Here is a 20,972-nt window from a genome sequence, read left to right as displayed (position 1 = left end):
ATTAGCAATGCAGCTGTGTTTGCAGGGTCTCTGGAAAGCGCTTTCATGCAGCGGATTGTTCAGGACAAGCTAGCTGGGATAACTCTCTGCGTGAAGGATTTGCTTAGCAGATGCCCAAGGATAAGCCTTTAGTATCCTCCCTTGTGGTTTCATCCTGCCCTCACCAGCATCGTGCGCGTTTGCATGCACACACGCACAAGCGCTGGCTAATAATCTAATTTAATCCTCGCAGCACAGTATTTTCTTCCTTATCCATTCAACTGTGGGAAGGGATGAGGAGTCTTCAGCTGCCAAACAAGGCTCTTTCTGAGCTGAGAGGATCCCATTTTAAATTTCTATCTGTTTGCCTGCACCTGGAAGCAGATTAAATCAGACTGAAAGGATGAAATTTCAGATCTTTTGAAAAATATTTGCTTTAATTGCACTTTCGAAAAGGAGCATTGCAGCATTGAGGAGGGGACGTCATGTTTTAATTCTTGTGAGTTTCCTGTTCATACAGCTTTGAGGGATGAAGCAGCAATGTGAAGGAGGGAGCTTATATGTGAGAGGAAAGAAGGGATTAGGTTTGGCTTCTATTTGTGTAAATTGATGCTAACCCATTACATTAGCAGATATGTGACAGTGTAGAGGCAGAGGAAGAATAATTTCAAGTTTTCCCTGTCAGTTATTTTATTGTTTCACAGAAATTCCTTGGAAGGAAGTCATCAAGATGACAATGATTTCTGCAGGTTTTTTTGTACTACACATTCAAGACAGACATTTAATTTTTTATAACTTTCTATTGAAATAAATGGCAAATTTAGCCATCAAAACAGACTTGGTTTTAGGGTAGAACTGGAGCCTCAGAGCAATCCTGCTGTAATCATAGGGCTGGCTGAAGTCACCACCATGGCATGAAACTTTTGCCTTGGAGCCTGTTTCGATATTGGAGTCCATCGCCCCAGCGGTGTTTAATCGCATTAGAGACAAGCCAGTGCTGTAATCACTGTGAGTCACTGAAGGCAGCTCCACCAACACATATTTAGAGAGAACTGAGACACCATTTAGCAATGACACTATGTGTGCCTTGGGATCATACTGCTCATTACATTAAATATTTCACTTTTTTCTTTACTACATGAAGATACTACAAATTATTTCTGCCCCTTTCTTAGGTCGCAGAGGAGCTCATTTGAATAAATTAATGAAGGTTAAAATTGCTTGTGTTTATTAATTCTGCATGCCATTTTTCCATGGATAAAGTGTTAAGGAAAATCTCCATTGTCATGGAAGGATATTCTAGTACTTGCCTGTAATTATAAGGGCATCTCACTACAAATACATTTAAGTACATCATCAGAAACTGACACTTCCATACTTCAGGACAAGAATGTATTTTAGAAAGAAAGACTGAATAAAATACATGCTCTCCTTAGGCTGACTACCCCAGGAGCTGTTGGATTCATGCCCAGCACCGACACTATAAAAGCCATTCTGTTTATTTATGATATTTGGGGTGTTCAGATCACAACTGCAGGTTATTCAGATAATCAGGCTAGAATAAGTTAAGCTATATTTGTGTTACATCCTAATGAGCCATTTTGCTGGTATTTTGCAGTAGAAATAATTGATTATCTTATTCTCTTACCTTATCACTGTAGGAGCAGAAAGAATTTGGCATATATATGAAGATAGTCTAAGGCACCTTCAAATATATTTGTCTTAATATACATTACTGCTGGAGGAACTTGTAGTAAACCATGCTCTGGGGAACATGTTGCCTGAGAGGTGGGGGGTTTATCCCATTTGCAGGCAGAACATACTGTCAAAATCAGTAGTTATCCTTTTTTATCTTGTAAAGCTAAGTTTGCACCTGGAAGAAATGGCTGGGAAATGGAGCCCTAAGACAAGGAGATCACATCTAAGATTTGTATCTTAAGGGGCTCCAGGTCAAATTCATCCATGGCATATCTAATTTCCATGGATACAAACCACAATGGATTTTAGCTGCTGTACTCTAGGAATAAGGTTTTATGTTTTAGCACACTAAAAGCAAGAGCATTTTTTTAACACAGGGGAAAAATGCATTGTTGGCCTGACTCAGGCATTCTCTGTATTTTAATGCATTCTGACAGACTTCAGCTACCGTGTAATGACATGAGATTAGGAGAACTGGAAGTTAATGGAACTGAGTGACCAGGGGGGATACATGACAGACCCTCAAGCCTCGTTTCTCTGGACTGCTTGTTTGCATGCAATCACACTTCACCTGTTATGTGGAAGGATGTTTCGGGGATTTTTGAACTCCCTGGTAATTTACCTGGACCTAACACACAACCACAAGCCCTCCCTCATCATTAAGTGTGCCTGTTGGAAGAGAAATCATGCTTTAGTAGTTAAGACAAGCAAACACAATGTCTATTCTAATTCACCAAGTTAATTGAAAAGTTGTGTTTCCAAGTGGATTAGTCCCTTCAACCTCTCTTTTGTCTTTTTTCTTTTTTTTTTTTTTAGTTCCCTTTTCCATTCAGGGAATAAATGTGCATGGACTAATCTAGGGATGAAAACTCATTAATACAACTGCTTCCACATTGCCAAATGCTTGGAAAGAAGCAGGGAGGGCACTGATCCCATAGATAATTCACAGCCTGGGACAAAAATTTGGCTCAAAAATGTTGAGCCAAATTGTGTCCATCCAAGTGCAGAGCTGTGGTCTGTGCATCCTTATTTTCTCTCTGTAATGCTAGTGTAATTGCATGCTTCAGTGTTCAAGGGCACATTGGAGTGGCTTTTCTTAGCTAGTGGTTGCAGCTTCTAAAATGTACCTGTGGGGGGTGGTTATGAGGATCCATTGTGCAACCTCTGCTGATAATCTCAGCAAGGAACTGCAGGATCCTGGCTTTAGGATTCAAAGCACACACTGGAGGGACTAGAAGGGTGAATTCGAGGGACTTACTGTGGATAAAAGCACATTCCTGCTGTTATTGTTTCAGTCCTCAAAGAAACTGAATGGGGTGGGTAAGTCAGCAGGCAGAATTAGCACCTCCTCTCCCCTGGTGAGATACATGGTGCAGTCACACAGGCGTGCTTTGCCTGATGCAAAGATCTTCAATAGGGGTCTGTCACTGATAACCATTATCGTATAAAATCATTACCTTGCACCTCAGAAGTGAGAACTGCAAAGGCTAATGAGCTAATTCTCTGGGTCCACCACCTCCATCTCACAGGAAGCTGAGTGTCCTTCATTATGTTCTTCTCTGGGTGAAGTGGTGGGAAGTCCCCAACATACATCTGCCACGTAAGGAATTCTGTTCCCTTGGCTGTGTTTGCAGCAGGCATCAAACCAAAAGCACCTTCCTGCTATTTCCAGCTGTTGCACTTCCAGTTTGTGGGAATTTCCTACAGGTAGCTTTTTGGCTCAAAGAGCTGTTTTACTGAAGCTGTGCTAGCCCTCAGGAATTTTGTTTGGGTTTTCTGAAGATCCATCTCTCCTTCTTAGAAGAAAGAAGATTTTAAATAAGTGTTTTCCCTGCACCAGCAGGAGGGTAGGGCTATAATAAGACCATGTGGGAGAGATCCAAAGGTGTCATCTAATATTTAGACACCTTGAAGAAGTGTACTGGTGGATTCTCCTTTGACTTATCACAGTTGTGCCTGAAGTACCCAAGGGTTCTAAGAAATCTTTGCAGCACAGCTGTAAATAGCAGCTCCAAGTCACAGACACACAAACCATGTCTGAAGAGTTGAAACTACTTCCTGTTTTGGTATGGAAGTGTGTCCCCCACTATAAATCCTTGTGGCTAAAGCTAAACAGACACCCAATGAGTAAAATTAAATCAAAAGTTTTCATTTGTGAGCTATGAAGTAAAAATAAAGAACCCAGGCCCCAGAGACATATGACGGTTCTGGATAGGTATTGTTTAACAAGGGGTAGAACTTCAATCCATTTCAGACACACTTTAAAGTGGATCTTCAGACACAAGAACTTCTAATCAATTTTCAGCATAGAATGACTGTGTCCATCTCACAGCACTGATTTTTACACAAAGTAAAACAGAAGCTTGAGAGCAACACTCCTGTAAAGCCACATACATCTTTATTCTCCACCCAGGCCAGCAAGGATGGGAAAAGGGAATGCAATTAAAAATAACAATCAGCAAACAGTATCTTTAATTAAAAAACATCCAGACTAGAGCAGCCAGAAACACACTCGACAATCAGAAAAACTGGAATTCTCTGCAGTCTGACAGTGGCACATAAGCAGAAATTACTTGTTTCTGAAAGCAGGGTAGAACAAGACAAAAACTTGTGCTTTTTTCTATTACAACAATTTATAATTATTATATATTTTGCAACAGGCAAACTGCTACAGCGGATAGTGGGCAAGAGAGAAAGATATCCAGTTGTTTAGAGAAAAGTCTGAGTTAAACTTTTACAAATAGCACCAAAACTAACCCCAAGCACCAGAACTAAACCCAAGCTTAAAATAGCCCCCACCAAAATCAATGACGGAATGCCTTGAATTTAGCAGGAGCCAATGAAAGCTTAGTTAAGTGTAAAGAAGTAGAAAACACATGATGGATTGTCCCAGCAAATCCCCCAAAATGTGACCTCCAAACCCAGAAGCACAGCTGCCACTGCAGAGGGAGGGTACTATGATTTCTCTGATGCTCCTTTGTGTCTACGTAGCAGTAAGAGGCACAGATTTGGTTTTGTCTCCGCTCCAGAGGACTGTTAGCAATCCTGAAAGCAAATCCTGCAGCTCAGCAGACATTTCACATGGATGTATTCTGTAATGAGCTGGTATTTATCATTCAAGCCCTCTGTAAGCTGAAGGCTCTTTGTGCTACTGACCCCAGCCTTTCGTCTAGCCTTGAACAGCTGCTGTTTGGCAGTGACAGCTGAATTGGGTTTCTCCCTCTGCAGCAATGCACACTTGCCAGCTATCCTATCCCCAAACCTGTCTGCTGCATGTTGAGGCCAAGATACACAATCCACCCCTTTCATGCCAGCAGTGTCCCTTTAGGCAAAGCGTGAGAACACTTGCCAGTGGACCTTCTTTTTCCTTAATGCTTGTTAAGCACCACTTATTCCCATCCTCCAGCCATGTGGGAGCCTGCAATTTCCATGTGGAGCAGCATTAAGCAGAGTGGCTGCACTGGGTCACTACAGACTGCCAGCACTGGCATGGCTTATCCTCAGCATCTCCATTAATTCAGAGGCATATCAGCTTGCCTGATTGGAACAGGCCTGTGAAAGGCATTCTACTGCTTGACCTCTTTGAATCTCAATAAACTACCTTGACGTTGTCTCACAGATGGGGGTCTATTTTTTTTTTTTTTTTTTTTTTTGAAGTTGGTAATTGCTTTGAAAGACTTCACCAGTAAAAAATGACAGTAGGAAGCAACAAACACAGCCTGGCTCTACCTGTGCCCAGGGAGCACTACTGCTTTCCCACTTAAGTTTGGGGCCAAGATGCTGTTGATATTTGGCTTGTGCATTATTTACTGTTGAGCCCTCAGCCAGTGCTAAGAGGCTCCTTTGACCTCCCAAGGACAAGGATGCAGCAGGAACTACTTATTTCTCAGTGTCAGGACTAGAGGATCAGATGGACTTGTTTATACATCACCAGTTCCCAGATGCTCTAACCAGGACAGTCAGTGTAGTCTTGAGCTCAACCTTAAAATGCAACACAAAGCATTAGTTTCTGTGAAATCCAGCTTCTGAATGTTTCTTTTTACCATCCTAAAACTAGAGCAGTTCCCCCCGACAGGGAGACTGGGGAAGTGAGACACTACAGTGACAGGAGTGACTGTGCAGCTGACAGACTGCACGCCACGCTTACCTACCTACACACAAGGAAATGGTGGGCTCCTCTGGCTTGGGCCTCACAGACTTTCCAGCCCCACCAGCTGAACTGGAGCACTGAGAAAATTAACTGTGTTTCAAATGTGTTACTCAGTCCTCATTAGAATCTGCTATACCTCTCTTTTATTTTGTTCATCTCCTTCTTAGACCAAAACTCCAATACATGATCGAGAATAAAGAACTTTTCCGCTAGTCATTTTTTAAAGAGACAAAATTTCTCCAGCCTATGGTGGCCACCTCAGCCTGGTCAGGGAGCCCACTGTGATGCCACGAAAAATCCAAAAATGAGGGAAACCCATTACAAAAATGAGACATGAGAGGAGAAGAATGTATGATCCATTGCTCTTCCATATAAATAAACAGCAAGAGGGATGAGGTGGGGAAGACGAAACAGTTTTCTAGAGCTGAGGCACAGATAGACATGAACTTCTGGACTCCCCCAATTCTGAAAGGGGAGGTCCAACAGCTCTTCTGTAAGAGTAACTTAAAAACCAGAATAACTTGTTTCAGAGCCCTTCGCATCCCAAGCACCTTCAACTCCACCTCCCTAAATCCACGTGCTGCAAGTCCACACCTGCATTGCAGTGAGATATAAATGGATTGCCCCTCCTTAGGGGCAGGCACCTCCTTAGAGCAGGTGTTTCCTCCCTGTAATACAGCTGTTTGCACTGCACACTGTGTATGACTCCTGTAGATCGTTCCTCCCTAGCAGTGCACATATCAAGAGATCCACTGCAGATGTGTTCGAAGCAGCTATCTGAGCACCTGCAGCCACTTGAGGGTTCTTGGTGACAGCCCCATCAGGTTACACACGTTACAAAGCAAGCCCTGCTCTTCCATTGTGCGATGGGACTGTTTCAGGTCAGTGTAGAACTCACTCGCCTTTGTTGGCAGCTATGCTGTCCTCTCCCACTGTCCCAGCGGTCTGTGCCACTGGACTCTGACACTGTCTAAGCAGTCAGCCTGCCTAAGTTAGCTGCTCTGGTTGGAAGGACTGGGAAAGGACCCTTTCTAAGAAAACTGCAGGAACATCACACATTTTGCAATTTATTCTTCACCTCTGAATGGGTTCCTATCTCTTGAAGTTCATCCCCTGAGCAGAGACTTCTTTTCACTGTGTCATAGGTCACTACTATGTCCTATTGCTGAAAAGTAAAGTCTGCCTTGACAGAAGTGGACTTTTCATAATATGTCTCTGCTATTCCACAAACAGCCAGAGCCCTGCAGACCTGGATTTCCTTACGATTCCCAGAAGCTGTAATTAGCTACAACACAGGACAAATCCTTGGAAAGCCATGCACCTCTCCACCCAGAGCATGTGAAGCTAGCATTCTTGCATTCCGTGACATTTAAAGAGGACTCTCAGCCCAACATTTTATTCGTTAAGTTTGTGTTTAAATATATATGTATATTTTTAAAAAGAATCAGTGTATTATTTTCTAGGTGAGAACACTGGTGTATGACCAAAATAGTCATCCAGGACAAAGGCTCAGACTGCTGAGGTCTCAACCCCCTGCGCAGAGCTCTTGCCAGAGAGACTACCTGAGATATTGTCAGAATCAAGCAGCTCGACAATGCTGTATGGAGAACAATCTTCCAAGCCCAGCTTGCTGCAGAGCCAGCCACAGAATCCTTTCTCCATATCCCTGACAGCGTGCCACCAGTACCCAAAGGACCATGCTACCTGGGCTACAGCTGAATACAGGCCTAGGGAGAAAGAAACAACCATAATTATAATTGGGTAGGAGATAATCAAAAAGGGACAAAAGGTGATTTTGTGCCAGAAGGTCCTCTCTTCATTGTACACCAAGAAGATGTTGTACCATGTAATGGTTCCATAGTAGAATGAAACCACGAAGGACACTACAAAAATGATGGGGAGGCAGATGATGGTCCAGAGGACGATGTGAGGTCCTCTGTCTAACCCAACATCACATTTCTTCTTTTTCTCAGGTACATCTTCTTTAGGAGGTTCCTTTGACTTAGCCAGTTCCTGCAGCTCTTTATCCGTTAGGGTGACGTGGATGTCCACCATCTGACCCTTCTTCTTTCCCCTGGTGATTGTTCCAGTCAAGGTGACATAGCGGCTGTCTAAAGGCATGTTCCAGACACCTACAACACAGATATACTCATCTACATCAGATTTATTTTCTGTACAAAGTATTTTGTATAAATCTTCAAAGACCCAAAGACAATTAGATAGTCCATAAGGAGTTACATGTAAAATCAAATTTAAAAAGATGGAAAACAAGAAGCAATGCAGTATGAAGAAAATTACCACAGAAGAAAATGGAAGAAGAGCTAAAGATGAAAAAGACAGGAATTCCAGATGATAGAAATCACAAGGAAGAAAACTCCAATATCTCCACTAGGGACAATAGGTGAAGGGAAAGCGCTGCAAGAATATAGAAGAGTGAGAGAGAATAAGACAGAGTAACTCAATTGAAAATGGTATGCCTGTTTTCTCTGTTTACTTCATGGATTTATTGCTGAGCAGCATGGACACTTGGGATTGATTAGATAAGTATCACTGAGACTCTTGTTTTGGAATGAGCACATCCACACATGGAATTATACCTGAATAGGTAATATTTCACTTTACATTTGCATTGTATCTCAATCCAAATTAATTTTTGAAGTTTAGAAAAACTTAACAAACTGTCATAAAATTATATTTGCATTTTAAGAGATCAGTAGAGGCACCAAACTGGACAGTGCTGGTATATGTGTTAAAGTTACAAAGGGACTGCTTTAGATTTCAAGTGACGTTGGTATAGGATGGGACATGCAGTGGTACTGGCCATAAACTCCTCTTTGGGGCTACAGTATATTTCCTCCTGGTCTTAATTCTGACTAGCTTGGAAGAAGGTCTTCAGAAACTCTTAAAAAGAGGCTGAGCAGCTTGAAGTGCTCCACAAAAGTAGGAAGGCGGCAGGCAAGTAATGATAGGGTCTGGGATCATGGGGGCATCTGGTGTATCTGGTAGGCCAGGAGCATTTAAGCCCCTCTCAGCCTGCACTGCTGACTCACAAGAGTATTTAGCCACAGGACCTGCCTTCCACACTTCTTTCCTGCAAGGGTACCTGGGACAGATAGCAGAAGTGAAAGTGACTTGAAGATCCTCATGATGACCTTGCCAAATAATCACCCTTCAAGAGGAAGCTGTGCTAAGTGCATGCAAACAGAAGGCAACAGCAAATCCTAGATAATGAATTAAATTCCCTACCAAAGATAGAGCCACTAACTCCATCTGCTTCCATCCTTTCACTTAACAGGCAGTTGTTCAGGCATGGACAATGGCTTGATCATGGCTTAGAATGACATCATTGGCTTAATGCATGCCTAGCACTGCAAGCAGCACATCAACCCCAACCAACACATACACTTAAAAGTAAAACTGTAGCAATAACCAAACTTTGCAAAGAACTGCCGGCAACATCCCAAATCAGCCTGAAATGCTTTCTGTTTCAGAGCATTTTCATGTATGAACTCAAGCCCTCCTTGCCTGCAGTCTTGGAGAGGGTTGCTCCCACAGTCACTTCCATTTGACCTTAGAGCATGATAGCATCAAAAAAGCTTATGTGAAGTGAGTGTTCTCAGCACTACATACCATCTGTCATAGACTGACCCAGGAACTTGGAGCCTTCTTCAGAGCTCTTCTCCCCTCCTTCTTCATCCGCCTGTTCTTCTTCCACCTTATTGTCATTCTCGGACCGATACACTATTATTGACTCCGGCCGGGACTCTTTCTTCTTCTTTTTCCTGCGGTCCATAGTGGCTTCCCCATCAAAGGTGACAGTGGTTGCCACAGCCCTTCTCATTGTGCCACAGCGAGGGCTCTGGCCTCCAGACTTGCTGTCTTTCTGCACAGTCTCCTCCATCCCGCTGCTGCTCTCAGTCACCTCACCTGGCATCTTGTAGCACGTGTTTCCAATCCAACTGGACCAATCCTGCACTTAGAAGTCATTGATTAACAATGGTCCCATGGATGCTTTGTTCTGGTAAGATGTCCCACTGCTGGTAGCCAAACTATGCACTCCATTCCCAGCCTAAAACAAGAGAGAAGGCTGAAAAAGTGTCTTTGTCTTACCAAGTAGAAAAAATGGCAGAATTTTCCTCAAAAGAGTTACTTCCAACTGGTTTAAATGTCATCTGAAGATCTCTATTACTGTCCTGAATATCAGTTCTGTTACATGGCTACATATTTTGTGCTATCTAATCTATCTTGATTCTTAGGGTCCAGTTTTCACTATAACAAACCAAAGCTACTGGAAAGAGTATTAACATTTATAAGAAGGGATTAAACAGCCAGCTTACTGGATGAATTTAACATTCCTCTGTAATGCTGGAAACAAACAGAAGACAATAGTTTTGGCCCAAGGCATCAGAATAAAGGACTGAAACCATAGATGAAAAAGAAGTTGACCAATTTAAGGGACTGGCCTAGAAACAACTGCAACAGGAACATTGTGCTTGTCCAGCATTACAACAGCTATATTGGTGCCAGCCCTTCTCATTTTGAACTTCTAATGATTTACTCCCCTCTGCAAGAATATTACAAAAATTAATCAAATTATGTCAAAAAGAGTGATGTTTCAAACTTTAACAATTTAGCAATATGTAGTGTTGCCATACTTTAAAAATACAGAATATACAGTGGATTTAAAGCAAAATTATTTTTAAGATGACTTTGCTGGAGAGGGAATTGGGAACCACAGCAAATTCTTCTGATTGCGCAGAGAAAACAACACAAGTGTTCACAAATTGTTTTAGCAAAAATAAATTTTTGCTTCTCATTCAAGCAAAGTTAACAGCGATATCAGGTGAAACTGTCATCAATGGGAAAGCTGCCTAAGTAAAAAACACATAATTAAACATGCATTGAGGCAGACAAATCCTGCTCCATGAATATGGAAAAAGGATTAATGGTTCTCAGATTTCATAACATTTAAGGAAACTGACTGTGCCAAGTATTCATGAATCATTTAGGTACAAATCTGAATACAATGAATAGCATTTTAACAACTCTGAAGAGCTCTGTTGAACATTTACATGAACATTTATATTTAAAAGAATGCAAATGACCAATAATTAAGCTTCTACCTAGTAACTGAGTCTTTCCTTTAACAGGAAACTAAGAAACACAAGTATCATAGTTTATAGGCTACATAATGCTGGGGAAATAGTTTTACTTGAATGGCTGACAGAAAAAAGTTAAGCATTTTTAAATTTGGCAGTATGGTCCTGGTCTTCCCACAGATCTAAGATTTTGCTGGTCTGTATTGAAATTCTGTGCAGAACTTTAGATCAACTATTTATGCCTGGTACACTCACACTTAAACACACCACACCCACACAAAACTTCTAATTGTGTCACTAACACCTAAGACTCTGCCCATTTGGCTCTATGGAGCCTTGAAGAATTCAACAATTCAGATTTTTTGTGCATTAAAGAAAATAAATCTTCCCTGGTGCTCAGAAGACACATAAAATGGACTTTAAAACCCCTCAAGATTCAGTATACCACAGAAGCCAGATTACTAAATTACTGGGCAGACAGTATTTTTAGTCCTGCAGCATGGCTGTTAAGAATCTGTTTAGATTGCCATCACACCTGCCATAAAATATGTCTAAACATTAGCAGACATACTGGAAAACAGAAATTCATGTAAGCTTTCATTTATTGGGTTTTTTTTTTCTTTTTGTTTTAATGCCTTTAGGGGTAAATGGAATTAATTTATACAATGGAGTAAACTCATCCTTTGTAGTAAATTAATTCAGGAAGTACAATAGACTCTAACATTTTTCTCTGAAAATCAGCTGTAAAACTTCATGTTTTGCATCTATATGACCTTGAAATTACCTGATTGAGCCTAATGAGTCCCTGAGACAACAGTGAGATTCTGCTTCCAAAAGTGAGGAAAACAGGCCTGGAAACAGAAACCAAAAGCATCACTTTTGGAATAATCTACTAAAAGTCTGGAGACACAGAAGTTGATTAGATTCCCAAAGTTCCTGGCTGTAGTTCCATGTTCAGTCCCTACTGACTTGAGAAGGGGATGACTTACAACTTTTAAAAATAACACAAATCTACAGGCAAATATTTGTAGTTGGGCTTTTTTTTTTTTTTTTTTTCCCTTAAAGTTGATCCAGCTGTGGCCTTGCTTAAACTCACAGTGGATGATAAGCTAATGTCAGTTCTCAGTGCGATGCCAAAGCCCAAAGGACTATGTCTGCCTTGTCTGTGAAGGGAGCAAGTGAATCTCTCATAAACAGGCACTGGCAATCTGTGTCCTGTTCTTGAGCTCACCACACACGCAGAACGCTGATTAATGACCAGAAGATACCCATGATCCCCAAGTTATTTTGCTGTGTCTGATGTTCCCACCCCACTACAGCAGCCACCGCCTCTGTGAGTTACCACCAGGACTAGAAACACCTCCACAGCAGGGTAATCTGAGAGTGGCAGCTCAATTTCTCCTCCTGCTGATAAAAGGAGAGGGAATGGGCAATGGGGGACAAGCCCTTAAGAAGCAGTGTTGCTGTGGCTGAGGCAAAGCCCTTGGGAAAAGAAAGTGAAGGAGCCCAGATTATTCTGTTTAAGGCACAAGAAGGTAAAATCTGATGTCAGTCTGTCTACATCAAAACCAAAAGCATGTAGGAGATCCTTATGACCCAGCAGAGGAGGATGCAGCAGGATAAAAAGCTGAAAGATGCAAATACAGGGCAGATGTTAGGTAGGTGTTTTAACAAAGTGGGTAGGTGTCCCTTGACATATCACTGGGTGATAAACTGTCATGGGAAACTTCCAAATCTGGACTGGCTGTCTTGGCAGAATTTTTGGTCACCTGTACTTGACCTGAAGAGGGAAAGTCCTCTGGTTTGCATTAAGGAGCAGTCAGATTGAAGATCATAAAGAACCCTCCTGATCTTATGCCTGTTCTCACAGTACATGTTTCTTTTTCTCTCATTGGTTTCCCAATGAAGAAGCTAGAATATCCCCTGCCAGCTGGTCCAGAACTTCTGAACACAGCACTTCAAAATATCACCATCAGCCCTAAATCCCACAGCAGTGCTGCTGAGTTAAACAGGTTCAAACCTCAGTCCCATTTTTCCTGGAAATATTTTCTCTGTAGCTGCAAAAAAGAAATGGGCTCTTGCAGAAATCACAGTAGTGTACAAAGAGCTTCATTTTCCGCTCTTCCTTTTCTTTACCACTTCTAAGAATAAGGCTGGCCCTCAGCACTACACAGCTGTCCACAGCACCAGTTCCTTCAGCCACACACCAAAACCTTCACCCTTTAAAAGCCTTGCTATGGAGCTGAAACATTAACAATTGCTGTGTATCTCATACTAGTGATGCCCCCCACGTGGGTGCACAGGGGCAGACAGGAATCTAGTAACTATCCATGGGAGGGAAGGAAAAGAAATGGTCATATTTCAGAGATAGCAAGGAACGGTTTATTAGCCAAACAATTTGTTATTAATCTCCATATGAAAACAGATGGAGAACCCTGGGGAGGCTGCTCTGTAAAAACACTTTGTAGAGTAATTTTTAGAAGCACAGTCTTCTGTTACTATGCAGGAAAGCTACGGCTGCTTATGTTTCCTGTGACAGTAATAGTCTTTGACACACAAAACAGGAGCCTAAAAGCTTGGCCTTGCACCATTTAGGTCAAAGGAAGCTTCTTCCATTGGTTTTCAGGGTTTGATCCTGCTGCTAACAGAAGAGAAATTATCTGGTTTGAATGCAGACTGGGAGGAAGAGCCTTCCTGCAAGCTAATAAAATCCTTGATCTTAAATCCCAGCTACAGCACAAGTTATCTTTTTATGACTGCTCAGAGTAGACATGAGAGGAAAAAATATAGACGGTAAGCAGCAAGGAGCATAAATTTTTATTTTTATAGTCACATAAAATGTACAACACATGAGAAGAACTGGCACGGCGTCTTCACTCACATCATGCAGGGGTTGTCTGCAGAAACAAAAAAACAACCTGTGCTTTAGAAGCACTGTGATTTATGCAGGATGGGGAAGAGATGAAGGGAAATGTACCCCAGAGACACACCTTGAGAAAGCTTCCCAGCCACAGATCTTCCTTTGCTTGCTGCTTTTACTCCATAACCTCTGCATCCCAAATCCCATCTCCACTCAACCCCTGCCTCTGATTTTGTGCCCGTGCATGTGTGTGGTTTTGAGCATGCATGTTACCCAAAGGATCTTTTCCAATCCCTAGTATTTTTAAAGGGGTTATCTGCTATAACTGCAGGGGCAAACTGTACACATGAAAAATAGGTGGTATTAGGTGCATCCAGCTGTACAGGACAGATCTGTCTGCCATCAGCCAATTGTTATGACGAAATGCATTGGTGTAACGCAGAACATGCAGCCCCCAGGCCCTAGAAAAACATGTGACAAGATGTATATAAGAAAGCAAATTGAATTCACACATGATGTAGGAAAAGGGCCAAATGATAGGGCTCTCTCCACAGCTTTGGATCTGTTTTAAATACCTAAATGACTCCACATTATCTTTCACATATGCATCCTCACCTGCTAAAACAGAGGATGTCTGTTTCCTCTTTATTTCATGGTGGGATAGATCAAACTAGATTGCACAATTGAAACTAGCAAATACTCAAGGCTGTGATGAATGACATATTAGACACTGAGGCAAGAACAGCTCCTCCCTATCAGTACCAGGTCTGTGCAGCTTGTAGTGAGCTTGACAGGGGGATTTATCTCACTGAAAGGAATAAAATGGTATTTTTAGCCATACAGATTCTTCACCAAGCAGCTCCTTCTACAGGAAGGAATGTCTAAGGAAGGAGGGAAAAACTTCCCCTCCTGGCAGTGGCTGATTTCAGACTGCATTAAGTGTCTGTATAACAACAGCAACAAACACAAAGGAAAACATCTACCTCTGCCACCCCAGCATGGTAAAAGAAAGCAAACACCAAAGTTCAAAGTTCACACCCATCTTTCCCTCCCTGCTTAATCCACAGGCTTCCAAGCAGTTTCATTTCTTGGAAAGAGAAACAAGTAAAATGACCATGCTCTGGGATGCTTCCAAGCAGGAGAAGACTTTAAGCTGGACTGCCACAAGCAGAGGACAGCACTGAGCACCTGAGCAGAGGGGATAACACAGTAAGATGACCCAAGTCACCAAAAACTTTATAGGTATTTGCTAGTGGAGCCCCCCACGCTCCATGCTTTCCCCTCAGGAGCAGAGGGTGCTGAAAGCTCAAGCTAAAAGCAAAGAGAGGTGTGGGCAAACATGATTTCTGTGGGCAAGCACTGACAGACCCAAGTTTGCCCAGTCCCTCCAGTTTATCACAGGCACACAGCTCTTGCCTGTTGGCAGGTGCCATTAGGGCCAGCCCTGCACCACAGCATGAGCCAAACCTGCTGTGGCCAGCTCAGCTGCTGACCATCACTGGAGCTGCAGCAAGACTGGACTTGCTTGGGTGTGGATTAAGGGCTTCCTGGCTCCCAGGGCCATGCTGGGTCCCTCAGGACCTTTGCTCTCCCTTCCATTCTTCCACAATACACCAAACACTCACTGACAGCATTCTAGATACAGACAAAACACCCCAAAAAAAAAAGTAGTGGAGAGATACATTCCATAGTATCATTATTGTTTCTGAATGACATTTTCCAAGGATATTTTTAAAAGTCAAGGACATTTTGTAGAGTATCTGTTTTATGAATCAGTTCTTTTTATTTTCCTTTGCTGTTCCATTACTTTTCCAAATGTCACAGAACAATAGCTGCTGTGCAGATCACTTATTACTGAAGACTGGAAGACAGCATACAAGAATAGCTAAGCATTTTTATTTTATATTAAATAGAGTGCCTAATCAATTTTCTTGCATACCAAGTTTTAAAAAATCCCCCAACTATACTAGTTTACCTTTTTTGGAGCAAAAGCCTGACATGCTGTCTTGCCCTCGTCTTCCCACTTATTTGAACAGACTGCTAGAAGAAAGAGAAATTGAGATAAAAGACACAAAGCTTCCCACTGCCTCCACATGGATGATATCTGTTTCTTTATGTTTATTATACTATGCTAAAAATGTCAAGGAATGGCATGGGCACATTAGAATTAAAGAGAACCAAGGTTTTAAAATGAGCCTGATTTGGAAATGGAAGGTTTGAAATCTTCAAAGCAAACCAAGCATTGAGAAATGAGTCTTGAATAAAGTAACCAAAGTCTCTAAATTTTGTAAGAAAAAATAGATTTCAACTGTAGAGGCATGCTTTCTCTGTTGCCCTGCTCTACCCCTCACTTCTGGATTTGCCAAAACAAGCCATCTTGCATGTCGAAACAGCGGGTGCTCATTGCAATCCCTACCCCATCCCTCAGGTCACTGCTGGATTACACTGTACCATAGGAACATCTGAACAAAGTCAATCCCACCAACTTTAGTCAAACACCCTGCCCCCACAGCAGTGCCTTTAGGCTGGGATCAAGTGTAGCATCTATTTTTATTGGTATAAGACCCAACTTGTCCTTCAGTGGGTTTGGAAGATGCATTAGGAACTGTTGCTGCATACACAAACCAGAGTGCAGAGAAAACACCCACACAGCATATACACACTCATGTGGAAGTAAGAAACACTGGGAGTGGCTCCAAAGCCATGAAACACCGGTGGTGGGTGTGAAGCACCTGTGCTAACACAGGACTTCTGCTACAGACCTGACTGCAGGGGATGCCAGTGAAGGGCTCCAAGTCCTCCATCACACAGTGCTCTCAAGAGAAGGTTTCAATGCATGCTGGACTCTTCTGACCTTTACAATAACTAGAAGCAAGGACCCTGGTTAACACCTCAGGCTTTTTTTCCTTCTTTCCTACTCAGATGATTCCTGACCATCTCAGTCTCAGTCCCCTTTCCTGCCCTGCTGGCTGGATCAAGCATCCCAGTCAGTGCTTTACTCTGACAAAATGAGGAGAAACCACACATTGAAACACCTGCAATTAGAGAAGAAGCAGTTGCAGCCATACAGCCTAATGGAAAATAGTCAATTGTCAATCCAGTCTGGAAAGCATTATCTGAAAATACCAACAACAAGCTACACACATCCTGTGCTTCTTCTTTAGGCAAGATATTTGGGGCTTCAAGTCAGAGCTTTCTCTGAGTAACACCTGGCTGCAGCCCAGGAGTTGCTGGAAAGCACAACTACACAGAGAGTGAACTAGAATATTCCCTTGGGAGTGATTCAGGACTGTTTAATGCATTGCACAGTAAATACAATCTAGGATATTTAGACAGTATCTTCAGCAGCAGGAATTACTTGGCTCAGGGGAGTTGTGATTGGATACAAGTGCAGATAGAGACCTGTGATGCCACAACATTAAAAATGTAGCACTTTGAATTGCAGACAAGTGAATGCTTCAGTATCATTAGTATGGTATTAGCAGGGTATGTAATTGTTTAGAAAATCTTTCTATGAACGTGTTTCAACTGTTTGATGCTGATATTCTATATCTTGCACGACTGCAAACTCTGCTGTGAGTGGGATGTCTGTCTTGGTATCTCCTTTTCTTTTCTTTTTTTTTTTTTTTTAAATCACTGGAATGAAATTGCTAGGTATAATGATTAAAGATTGTAAAATCCTGATTATCTTCTAATTAGACTGAAATCCCCCAAGACATAGCTGAGAGTAAAGTGCCTTTCCAGAGAGGAAGTCCCTAAAAAGATGAATTGACCAGAAAGCCTGAACATCAGCTGGGCCTGACCAGGAGGCTGTTCTGATATGGAAACCAGAAGCCACAAAACAGAAAGGCTTTCACTTGCTGTTGAGAGATGATGAAAGGAAAAGCAGCCTCAGGAGAGAACGTACAGACAGGAGGAGAAAGTAGCAGGGATTTCCAAAGAGGCCTATTGTACAATCCCATGGAAAGGTCTAGAGATGTAAGGACACAACTCATGCCAGCTTTCATTTGGTTGTGGCTCAATCCAAGCATTTCTTGTAATGGGAGAGAAGAAATTATTGTTGTTACACTTTGTGTGGTTTTTACTGTCCCAGGAGAAGAAAAATATGAGCCTGGAGCACCAATAAGAGTGCAGTCTGGGAAAGCAGAGGCTACTGGAGTGCAACCCTGCATTTTTCTGAAGGCTAACTAGCAGAAATCCTCTATGAAAAGCTGTCTCTAACCTTAAAATTTTATTTCTTGCACTAAGGTGCTTTTCATTAAATCTCCTCTGCCCTCACCTCCTTGTGAGACTGCTGACCCCAGGCATACCTCTCACAGGGTTTGAATCCTGCAGAGGTTTCTCTCCTGTTTGGAGCCACCTCTTCTCTCTCATCAGGCTGGTACTTAACTACTCTCGAGACCTTTCCCCATGCCAACATGGGTTTTGAGCTATAGGAGGGCACAGACACCCTGAAGGATAGCATGCCAGAAGGAATTCTCAAGGCAGTACTTATCAGTGCCAGGATTTTTAAAGCACAGCAGCATACTGGACTGGCAGGTGCCATCTGAGCCATAGGCTGGCAAAGCACAGCTTTGGACAAAAGCAGCCTTTTCTGAAAATGCAGAGTTTCCTATTCATCTCAATAAATTGAACTACTTCATTCAAAGCCAAGACACAATCTGGGAGCTAGGAAATCTAAAAAAACAGGAAATCTAGTTTTTTCTCTTCAATATGTAAATAAAAAAGTGGATGTTCAAGAATGACATATGCTAATCCTACAACTCCAAATGAGCTGACAGCTGGAAAAAATGACTGAATTCTTTTTTTTTTCATTTTGACTTTTGAATGGTTGATGTTTTAAGTGATAGTTACACCAAGTCAAAAAAAGTCAGATGGTTAACTTCAGAAAACAAAACTTAAGACTCCAAACCTTTAAATGCAGATTTATTTTCTTCCAAATTCAAGCTGACATATACTGAAAAAAAAAAATTAAGCTGTCTAATCAGACACTATTTTCTAACACATAAAAATTCAGAATCTTAACATTAAGTTTCTAGAGTAACATCAATATGCAAAAGCCTTATGCTTACTGAATTTACCATTGTCTGTGTGGAGTGACAGACCGACATGTTTTAATACTTTCAATAAAAGAAAAGTAACATTCCTTTGATATTTAGAAAGTATAAGCATATGAGAAGATTAAAATTGATTTTAGTTAATAAGATTTTCTTCCTTTCAGATTAAATAATTTTGAATTTCAATGACTGGGGTCAAATCAATTCACACAAAGGTACAGTTTGAGTCCTTGGTTCAAAAGCAACACACACAACAGTGAACAGAAGCCACTGCTTTGCTGAAAATGTCTGTGAGCATTGGTTATCCCAGCTTTATTTTTTGTGAATACATTTTGTACCAGAAGGGGCTACCCTCCACTGAATGCCAAGGAATGGATGTCTCCTTTTCCCTCCTCCTCCCTCTCCCATACAGTCTTGATGCCTTTCTCCTCCCACCCATCACTCACAGAACCCTAACTCATGTGTAATAAGCCCCTTATTTATGGCATTTCTGTGGCTACTGGGAAATTGCAGGAACCAAGCAATATATCCTGATAGGGAAGAAAAATTCTTTGATAGTGCTGTCTAGGAAGAACACTGAAGTCAAGGAGGTCACATGAGTAGAAAGGCCCACTGGATTTTCCTTGGAGCCATGCAGCTCAGTTGGGATGGCAGGAAGGCTGGAATATGAAGATCTAATTCACTAGCACAAATGAGTGCTTCTCCCTGGGATTAATTAATGATTGCTCTGATACGGCCTGCCTAAGATATGTAGGGCAGCCAGAGACAGTTAATGGGAATCTGTGAAGTCTCAGATTGTGAAAGATAATTAAAAGGAGGGGAAAAAAATTTTTGCAGTGTCACTCACAGTGCTTCACATTTTGCCCCCAGAAAGTAAAATGCTTTCAACACTGATGGGTTCTGCAAACACTGACCCACCTGAAAAGGGCAATTTTGTCTAACAGTTCCTTATTGGCCTAAGCCACCATGCAGAAATGCACCCTTGTCTTGTCAACCTTCCATTTCAGGTGAATGAATCTGGACACCCAGTTAACTTCTCCATGCCTCCCCTCCCATACACTTAAAAGGAGGGTATACCGCTTCCATCGAAACACACTGAACTACAGGATATACACATTATACTAAAATTGTCCCTGATTTAAAGTATTAAACCTTAAAATGTGCTTTTGGAAAAGTAAATAAATTTGTTTCACAAATGAGAATCCCAAAAGAGACTCAATGATTCTCCCATTTTATTTACATGTCTTTAAAAAAAAACCCCAAACCTCACTCTCTTCTCACATTAGCCAACTCTCCTAAGGCAAAAATAACAAGACAAAATTGACACATACTTTCAAACATCTCTTCTATTGAAGAGGACAGAGGAGATGCCTGGAAAGACACTGAACGTGCACACACATGCTGCTGGGCACATCAGCGCCGGTTAAAATCACCTGCAACGGACAAGGATGCTCTGTCACTTCACTGTGGGATAGAAAAGAAAATAATGCTGCCTGTCCTCTGAATCAGCAAAGCAATTAATACTGAGCTTAGTTAGGGCCATTTTAAGGGGGCCGGGAGAGGGGGGACGGACACCACCACCACAAAGGCATTTGAGCCCAAAATGACTCTACTGGGGACACAGTAAACGCTGTCACCTCGGTCTTCACGGCCCCTTCCCTACAAAGTCCAAGCCCGGAGAGAGGACTGCCCGCCCGCGGGTCCGCGGCAGGCACACACCAGCACCTTCTTCTGTCCGTGACAGCCGCCGGCTGCTCCCGGTGCGGCTCCGCTCCCGCTGCTCCTCGGGGTGCCTGCCCGCGTCCACGGGGAAGGTGACCCGAAGCGGAATAGAAAACCAAGGCGACCCGTCCTGGCAAGCGGACGAGCCCGCGGCTGCGGGCAGGTGGGTGCTCACTGCGGGGCTGCAGCGGCGACCCCGCGGCGCCACCCCAGGCACCGACCCCTCCCGGCGCTGAGCGGTGTCTGCCCCGCGGGGCGGGACCCGGGCGATACCGACAGCGGACAGCCGCCCCCCTTGCCTTACCTGCCGCCGCGGTGTCGCGCTGTGCCGCACCACTGGACCCGGGCACCGGCGCCGCCGGCACCGCTCCGCCGTCCCCGGCGCCGAGCTCCGGGCGGGCGGGGCC

General features: G+C 42.7%; 1 protein-coding gene across 8 annotated transcripts; it reads right to left on the bottom strand.

Annotated features, from left to right (window-relative positions):
* Positions 1 to 7,336: 7,336 nt before the first annotated feature.
* Positions 7,337 to 20,962, bottom strand: TMEM169 (transmembrane protein 169). 8 transcript variants are annotated; one of them, XR_005955589.1, is made up of 5 exons: positions 20,870 to 20,953; positions 20,481 to 20,718; positions 20,175 to 20,276; positions 15,762 to 15,826; positions 13,716 to 13,823 (listed from the first exon to the last, which is right to left on the bottom strand). XR_005955589.1 is itself a non-coding variant. In XM_041473228.1 (3 exons), exons 2-3 carry the CDS (start codon positions 9,759 to 9,761, stop codon positions 7,337 to 7,339), a joined length of 927 nt encoding a protein of 308 aa, XP_041329162.1. In that variant the 5' UTR covers positions 9,762 to 9,896; positions 20,870 to 20,959. The 8 variants fall into 8 exon arrangements, 1 of the variants encoding a protein (XP_041329162.1); XR_005955591.1 differs by having other exon boundaries at positions 15,762 to 15,823; XR_005955592.1 differs by having other exon boundaries at positions 20,481 to 20,695.
* Positions 20,963 to 20,972: the final 10 nt, after the last annotated feature.

This window comes from Pyrgilauda ruficollis, unplaced genomic scaffold, assembly GCF_017590135.1.
Source record: "Pyrgilauda ruficollis isolate IOZ18807 unplaced genomic scaffold, ASM1759013v1 scaffold3, whole genome shotgun sequence".
Taxonomy (NCBI): Eukaryota; Metazoa; Chordata; class Aves; order Passeriformes; family Passeridae; genus Pyrgilauda; species Pyrgilauda ruficollis.
This window is presented reverse-complemented; position numbering and strand designations above follow the sequence as displayed.